This window comes from Protomyctophum bolini (genome assembly GCF_963924005.1).
Source record: "Protomyctophum bolini genome assembly, chromosome: 11".
NCBI classification, from domain to species: domain Eukaryota; kingdom Metazoa; phylum Chordata; class Actinopteri; order Myctophiformes; family Myctophidae; genus Protomyctophum; species Protomyctophum bolini.
Window position 1 is genome coordinate 22,214,967 of NC_137872.1, and position 9,377 is coordinate 22,224,343.

Sequence of the window (9,377 nt, forward strand, 5' to 3'; positions counted from 1 at the left end):
ATCGATAGTCACGGGGGGGTATGTGTGTACTATATTTTAAAAGGGGGGGCTTTTTTAGCCCACAATACCTTCATATGTATGTATGTATGTATGTATTTGGTTAGAATGGGTATAGGGTTTAAAAAAAGGCAAGAGCTTGCTCTGGTGCACTGGCCTAAAAGTGGGTCCTTAAAAACTGCTAAAACTTCTGAAATGTATTTGGTTAAAATGGGTGGGGTTTAAAAAAAGGCAAAAGCTTGCTCTGGTGCACTGGCCTAAAAGTGGGTCCTTAAAAACTGCTAAAACGTCTGAAATGTATGTATGTAGGTGGGTATGTATGTATGTGTGTAGTATTTTAAAAGGGGGGGCTTTTTAGTAAAAAGCCCAGCCCATAAAACCTTCCTATATTTAAAACAAATCCAAAATAAGGTTACCAGTGAAGGGCAAAATGCCTATTCACTGGGGACTATGCAAGGCAGAGGCGTCCACCCCCCTGAGTCCAAGTTAAGCTAGACCGCATACCTAAACCAATGTCCGAAATGTCTTCTAAAACCCAAGGGTAAAATGGATATAAAAATAGACAGTAATAAAACCACCTAAACCCATAAAGGCAAGGCCTGGAAACCATTTATTGATGGGACAGATAAAAGAACAGAAAGAGATAAAAATCAACTTCTTTCATTAAGACCAGTGGGTGTTACAGTTAGTAATTTTTTAATCCATCTGTGCTCCATGAGTTTCCGCTGTCCACTGGTCCATCGGACTCCACATTCCAGACCTGAAATGATGAGGTTAGCGATAGAATGGGATTGAAAGTGTGTGTATAGGGTTGTGTTTATGTCTGCTCGTTTGATGTGATATAAGTGTTGTTTGAGTCGTGTTTCTAGTGTGTGTCCGGTTTCTCCTATGTAGTGTTTATGACATTGTGTGCAGGTGATGATGTAGACTATGTTGGGTGTGGTCAGAGACAGAGGGTCCGTAATGGGGGAGGAAGTGTGACTATGGGGGTTGTTGATGAATTTGCGGGGTTTGAAATGGAGTGTATGTGGCTGTGGGGGCTTGGGAGGTAAAGTGGAAAATTTGGAATGCACAAGGAGGTCTCCCAGGTTCTTGTTCCTTCTAAGTGCTGAAATGACTTGATGCTAAAACTTCTGAAATGTATGTAGGTATGTATGTATGTCATAGATGTATGTATGTATGTATGTATGTATGTATGTATGTATTTGGTTAAAATGGGTAGGGTTTAAAAAAAGGCAAGAGTTTGCTCTGGTGCACTGGCCTAAAAGTGGGTCCTTAAAAACTGCTAAAACTTCTGAAATGTATGCATGTAGATATGTATGTATAATGTATGTATGTGTGTAGTATTTAAAAGGGGGGCTTTTTTGTAAAAAGCCCAGCCCACAATACCTTCATATATTTAAAACTAATCCAAAATAGGGTTACCAGTGAAGGGCAAACTGCCTATTCACTGGGGACTATGCAAGGCAGAGGCGTCCACCCCCCTGAGTCCAAGTTAGGCTAGACCGCATACCTAAGTATGTATGTATGTATGTATGTGTGTAGTATTTAAAAGGGGGGCTTTTTTGTAAAAAGCCCAGCCCACAATACCTTCATATATTTAAAACTAATCCAAAATAGGGTTACCATGAAGGGCAAACTGCCTATTCACTGGGGACTATGCAAGGCAGAGGCGTCCACCCCCCTGAGTCCAAGTTAGGCTAGACCGTTAAGACCGCATACCTAAGTATGTATGTATGTATGTATGTATGTATGTATGTATTTAAAAGGGGGGATTTTTTGTAAAATCCCAGCCCACAATACCTTCATATATTTAAAAATAATTCCAAAATAGGGTTACCAGTGAAGGGCAACGTGCCTATTCACTGGGGACTATGCAAGGCAGAGGCGTCCACCCCCCTGAGTCCAAGTTAGACTAGACCGCGCATACATGTATGTATGTATGTATGTATGTATTTGGTTAAAATGGGGGTTTAAAAAAAGGCAAAAGCTTGCTCTGGTGCACTGGCCTAAAAGTGGGTCCTTAAAAACTGCTTCAACTTCTAAAATGTATGTATGTAGGTGTGTATGTATTTTAAAAGGGGGGGCTTTTTTGTAAAAATCCCTGCCCGCAATACCTTAATAGATTTAAAAATAAGTCCAAAATAGGGTTACCTTACCAGTGAAGGGCAAACTGCCTATTCACTGAGGACTATGCAAGGCAGAGGCGTCCACCCCCCTGAGTCCAAGTTAAGCTAGACCGCATACCTAAACCATGGTCCGAAACCATACTCTAAAACCCAATGGTAAAATGGATATAAAAATGGACATTAATAAAATAACCTAAAACCATACAGGAGTAAAAGTTCACCGCAAGGCCTGAATACCATTTATTTATTTTACAGATAAATGAACAGAAAAGGGATAAAAATCAACTTCTTTCATTTAGATTTAATATACATGTGGATATTTATGTATGTATTGTACAGTATATGTTTATTTATTCAATGCTAGCTAGATTTAGAATACACCCTTCTAATGGTATAGTCCAGACTCTGGACTATACCATTAGCTTAATCATCAATAAACAACGCATCGCATCTGCGCGTCTACAGTACAGAGGTCCGCCGGTTCTAGTCCAAAACATTAATAAATAAATCCAGTCCAGATCTGAGCAACCTATACCTATAAAGCCACTGGACGCATGGGCTAAGCCTTTTTTTATTATTAAGGAAGATCAGCATGCATGTCACCGTGTTCTGTTTGTTGACTTTTCGCTGACGAGAAAACCCTCAAACATCGATAGCACATGGCTAACTTGATAGCCGTAAGCCGTGCCAGTGTGGGGACTCGGGAGACGAATAGGAGGAGGAGGAGGAAGCGGCAGCGGCTGTAAACATTCTCCCTCCAGGCCAAATGGCCAATAATGGATTTAATAATGCCAAGTAGGTAGGTGATACGGTCGACATGTGTTAATCTCGTCTCACTGTCAATCGCTTACATTTTGACTACCGCAAAGCTACCATTGTAGCCAACTAGCCATTGAAGTACAACAGAGAACTTTGGGACATTGAGGGGGCAGAAGACAGAGCCCGAGTGCTGTTCATGCAGCCTGGAGTGTGACAAGCTGGGCGGCGCAAATAAGACCAATTTTAGGCATGTGTGCAACATGACTACTGTTTTAAAGTATTGTACAGTGACAACTACAGTCTCTGTAATGTTTATGTTGTACTATTACTACTTGTTGTACTTTATCTAAAATAAAGGGATTTAATTAACCGTTAAAGCTTATAAGAATATTCAGATGTTTCTTAATGGTCGGCTAACCGGTTAGCTGGTTAACCCCCGACATCCCTAATATCAACCATCTATTCTTAGTAAAAATGGCCCTGAGTTGCGAATGGAGTTACATTGTGCGGACACAAGACTCATGTTTTGTATGTGATAATGTGAGTGAGGTCTTAGAGCACTTTGTGCTTCCGTTTGTTGATAAGTTTTATGGAGATGCTGATTTCCTTTTACAGCAGCACCTGCGCACAGTGCCAAAACTACAGATAATTGGTGCACTGACCATGGTGTTGGTGTGCTTAATTAATTGACTAGCCAAATGGCATGACCAGAACCACGCAGAAGAGAATGAATGTTGCATGAAGGTGTGTGAGACACTAGACTCAACAATAAAAATGAGTTTATGGCAAAGCTGGGCTTTCATAACACCTGAACAGTGCCACAAGCTAATCCCGCCCCATTGATGAAATGATGTTCAAAAGTAGCCCAGACTAAGTATTGAGTATGTGGTTGACATTTCTGTATTAAAAACTCAAGTTTTTCACTTTATGCACAATGTCTTGAGAATATATAAACGTTTCACTTCACAAGATCGCAGGCCATGCATTTTTTACCTTCAAAAATAGAAGAAATAGACACTCCGCACGCAAGCTCATGACTCATCACAACTCTCTGCTTGTAGATCTGCTATATCCACTATTTCTCAACTGATGCATATAAATGGAAACTTCTGACGACTATGCTAAATTATTATCTCATAATTGTGATTGGCGATTATGTAATAATTGTGACAGGCCCAATTAAAGCTCTAGTAGAGCATAAAAGGCTGGCATTTTCCAGTTGACAGCGGTTTGTGTTGAGGGGAAGAGGCTAGCTACATGATGTGCTTGTCCTGTTTTGTTAACTTTTCTATGTTCAAGATGGTCATCCTAACAATACCAATCCCATTTATATTTGCTTAACCCTGTCTTTTCCCACCCTGAGCCATCCCCCAACGAGCAAAGTGTGTTGGAATTAGAGTTACCGGTATGTTAACATTAAAAACAGTTTACCAATACGTTTGGGAGCCCACTTACCCCCAAATTATTGAAACAACCAGTGGGCCAACAACACAGGTGTCCTAACTGACCCAAACCAACAGACGAGGAATCAAAAGGAGTGTCATCAAATAATGTCAGTTTATTTGGGGAAATGTTACAGAGTTCTTGCGCGTGTGTGTGTGTGTGTGTGTGTGTGTGTGTGTGTGCGCGCACACAGAATAAGTCTTACTTGGCAGTGTTAATTTTGTTGACTATTAAAGACTACGTTTTTCAGAAGAATAAATACTTCCTTCAGGTGTTACCGATGATACTAATTAAGGCTCTGTTCCATTTAGTGTACAGTGGTTCTCAAACTTTTTTATTTATTTCAAGGACCCCCATAACTGGGGAGTATACAAATGAAACCAAAATGGACCCAAAAGGGTCTATTTGGTTCCATTTGTATACACTCGGAAAGCTCCGGTACAACTACAACATGACGTCACTCGCAACTTCTGAAAAGTTCGGTGGTCGGAGACAGTATATGGACTGCCCTTGACAGACCTGCATGTACAGGGCCATTTGGAACTTACTTGGAACATAGTGAAGTACATATTGATGACATCATCAAGATGTACTTCACCATGATTTGGGCTCTAAGGTATATTAAGGTATATTAATCACATAGTAAAATCTTGAAAATGAGTGGTATTCCCCTTTAAGTATATTTTGATGGAAATACCTTTACTTTTACAGAAGTACATATTTTAATACTGCACTTTAACTTGTTACGGAGTATTTCTACATTGTGGTATTAATACTTTTACTTAAAAAAAGTGAATACTTCTTCCAACACTGTCCTCCAGCAAGGAGAGCCAGTGATGAATGAGGCAGAGTGAGCAGCTTACACATACACAGTCACGATCAGAACCAACTTGGCCACAATGGCCAGCTGCCCCAGGAGACGGTGCTGTCCGAGGTGCTGAACTCTGCTGTCACCGCGCTGGGTGGCTCCATGGAAACCTGATTGTCCTAATGGACTCCACAGTGCTGGTCCTGTGGAGACCTGATCGACTCCAATTTACATATTTAGGCATTTAGCAGATGCTCTTAATCCAGAGCGGTTTACAGTAAACAAGAAAAACCCATAATACATCAAATAAGTAAGCTAAGAACCTAACATCCAGTGGAATAGCTATAATCTATACAATGAAACGATGCGTATACACTATAGAGTGCTATGTCTACATAAAATGCTATCTAAATTACATAAGTTGAACCTTTGCGTACGGCGTACGCCTATAAGGTCGTCAAGGCTAGGCTATGGCAAGTTACGGGCTAAAATGGAGTCTGAAGAGGTGGGTTTTCAGACTACAGCGGAAGATTGGGAGTGAGTCTGTAGTTCAGTCTGATTGATTTGCTCTCCTAGTGCGAGAAAACGGCACAATCGAGAAAACGGCACAACCGAGAAAACGGCACAATCGAGAAAATGGCACAATCGAGATAGTGCGAGAAAACGGCACAATCGAGATAGTGCGAGAAACAGCACAATCGAGATAGTGCGAGAAACGGCACAATCGAGAAAACGGCACAATCGAGAAAGTACGAGAAACGGCACAATCGAGATAGTGCGAGAAACGGCACAATCGAGAAAGTGCGAGAAACGGCACAATCGAGAAAGTGCGAGAAAAGGCACAATGCAACTTCCGGTCCAGGACTTCGCCTAGCACTTCGCCACTAGAAGTATTTGTAGAAAAGCCGCCATTGGACAGGCCCCATGAAGTGAACGGAGTTGTCGTAACTCTGTGCCAAAAGAGATAACTGTCATCATAGTATATACTGACATCAGATGAATGACATCATCATCGTACTCCAAGTACTCTGATAAAAGGTACTGCATAGGTCCAGTCCGCTAATGGTGCCATTCACTCAACCATGACACCTACTGGAACTAGAAAGAGGAATAAACAAAACGCCGGCCACCAAGGCCATGGTGTGAATGAGGAGCAGGGGTCAGGGAGGCGGGATGACATGGAGACTTTTCCCGCCAAGACCAAGCAGACGGGTCGGTTGCTGATATCCACTCCAGTGGACGCTAAAGACAAATTGGAAGCAGAATTGGAGGGCTGTGTTAAGATCCTTCAAGGATTGCCCAATGAGCGTTCAGAACAGGGGCCCTACGACCCCCTCACACGTCATGCTTGTCAGGGTCCTCAAGGCCACAAGGAAGTGTGTTTGGGTTTATTGCATCTGATCCTGACTGAACCCAACCAGGCACAGATGTCGTTCAGAAACCTGATGCTGGCCACTAGAGATTGCATGAGTGTTATTGTGGAGAAACTCAAGGAGATCATGAGGGGGAAATTCCCAAAACTTCAAGATGTTCCCAGAACACAGTTGCTGTGGTTGGTCAAAGAGTTAGTAAAGAATAATGTGACGAAGACTGATGAAGTTCTGATGTATCTCATGAAACAAATAGCAGGGGGAGACATCTCCAATAAGAACCTGGGGTTGGCTGAGAATGTTCTGGATATCTTAGTAGAACACAAAGACTGGGTGTTAAAGAGTCGATTGTTGGTTGCCTTGTCCGTCTATACTTATCTCAGACTGATAGCGGATCATGGAACACCCATCTTGTTACCACTCCGACAGAAAGAGGTGGACTTGTGTATCTGCCTCCTGCGAGATAGGTTTATGGACTGTTTTGTCATTGGCAGAGACTTGGTTCGCTTGCTGCAGAATGTCGCTAGTATACCAGAGATGGAACTGCTGTGGAGAGATTTACTGCATAACCCAACATCCCTCAGTCCTGATTTCAATAGTCTCTTAGACTTGTTAACAGCTAAAACATCTAGTCGGTTCCTAGCCTGTCGACTCACTCCAGATATGGAGGAAAAAATACTATTCATGACATCCAAGGTGCGTTTTGGACAGCAGAAGCGCTATCAACATTGGTTTCAGAAACAGTACCTGTCGACAGCAGAAAGCCAATCGCTATGCTGTGATCTGATTCGTTACATCTGTGGGGTCATTCATCCGCCCAACAACATTCTGAATTCAAGCATCTTGCCACGCTGGGCTATCGTTGGCTGGCTCCTTACCACCTGCACATCTCCTGTAGCGGCCTCAAATGCTAAACTGGCTCTCTTCTATGATTGGCTGTTCTTCAATTCCGAAAAGGACAGTATCATGAATATAGAGCCTGTTATCTTAGTGATGCATCATTCTATGAAGCCTCACCCTGAATTAACGGTCACACTGCTGGACTTCATGTGCAAGATCATTACTCATTTCTGGCCTCCACTGGAGTCTCACGTGAAACAGGGCATGTCCAACTCTTTGAAATTAATCGAGGAGAAGGGAGTCCTGCCTCAGATAGCTCCACTGTTTGGTAATCCTAAACTGGACACGGAGCTTCGCTCTACGCTGAGAAAACGATTCCCGGATTTCTGTATTTCACCTCCAACTGTGGAAGAGAAAAAGGAGGACAAAAGGGAAGAGAAAAGAGAGTCCGACATGGAGGTGGACAGCCATGTGCTGGACAAGGCTTGCTATGACAACGCAGAGGCTGCCTTTAGTGATGATGAAGATGAATGCATCAAAGGTAAGAAGCGAGTGATAAGTTTCCCCCAAGTCACATCGGCAATTACTGAGGAATCTGCTGACATCACACCCTTCCTGGACCAATTAGGTAACGCAATGAAAGAGAAGGTGGTTCAGTTGCAGAAAACTAGTGATTCAGAGATGCAGAGCGTGCTCATGCAGGGGATAGTGGATCTGATCCTGGAGGATGACTTTGAGACAGACCAGATGTCCACACTTGCTTCCTGTCTGGCTATACTGTTTAAGAGTGACTTCGGAGGAGATGTTCTGCCTGATGACATCAGCGAGCAGTCTCTGGAGGAGTATGTGCGTAAGCCGCAGTGTTTGCTGTTCAGGAGTTTGTGTGCGATGCAAGAAGACAATGCTGGCTTCTCCGTCCTCTTGGACATGTTGATCGAACTTTACCAAAAAGAGAACAACCTAGGGTATCACCTGTTGTACTATCTGAAGGCCAGTAAGGCAGCGGTAGGTAAGACGTATGAGTTGTTTGCTCACGCGACTGCTCTGGGAGATTTACACACCTGTCTGATGATGGACATGAAGGCCTGTCAGGAGAACGATGTACGACTACTGTGTTACCTCATCCCGACCATCTACTCCGAGTTTCCTGAGGAGACGCTGCACAGTGTCGAACTGCTCAACATGATAGTAGCGGTTATCGACCCGACCCAGCTTCACGAATTAATGTGTCACGCGATGACTGGGAACCTGGTTATGTTCCGAATAGACGTGGCTCTCAGCACACTGATGAAGTCTTTAGAGTGGGAGACATTTGAACAATACAGCACATGGCAACTGTTTCTGGCTCACAGCATTCCCCTGGAAGCCATACTACCCATTCTGTCAGACCTCAACCATAAAGAGCACCCAGAGGCTCTGTCCTGCCTACTGCTGCCCCTCTGCAGAGAGGAGCCCACGGAGGACGTATTGAGAATGGTGTTGAGTCGTCCGTGGCATCCAGAGGACCTGTTCACCAACAGTGTACTAAGACACTGGCTGTCCCAACATGAAGACATCCTGTCTGAGCATGTCAGGGCTCTGCTCATTAAAACCAACAACCAGCCTCGAAAGAGACAGACGATCCGCAGCACCAGCAGTAAGCATGCCCAGCTGACACTGGAGCAGATCCTAGAACACCTGGATACCCTTCGACTGAGTCTGACCGACACCAAACACAATTTCTTCAGTGAGATACCCGTCCTCCAGGCCTTGCAGCATGCCCAGGCCAACTGCAATGAATCACACAGCGTGAGGTTAAAGGATCTGTTTTCTCTGGTGGAGGAATGTGAGGACAGTCAGTCGAAACCTTCAAAGCGCCGCCGCAAAGCGGTCGTGAAGTCTTCTCGCAGCAGGAAAGTAGCTTTGGCTCATCCCAACGAAGAGGAATCCATCTCCAGCTCTCCATCGGATGAGCAGGATTCTAAACCCAAAGCGGCCAAGAGGAAGAGAAAAGATTTGTCTGCTGTCAGCTCTGACAACGAATGGCAGTGA

General features: G+C 43.6%; 1 protein-coding gene across 1 annotated transcript; it reads left to right on the top strand.

The window, feature by feature from the left end:
• Nucleotides 1–6,314: 6,314 nt before the first annotated feature.
• LOC308323361 (integrator complex subunit 3-like) lies at nt 6,315–9,377 on the top strand (the record flags this gene model as incomplete). The annotated part of the gene is made up of 1 exon (XM_080775090.1): nt 6,315–9,377. The coding sequence occupies one exon, from the start codon at nt 6,315–6,317 to the stop codon at nt 9,375–9,377; it is 3,063 nt and encodes a 1,020-aa protein (XP_080631216.1).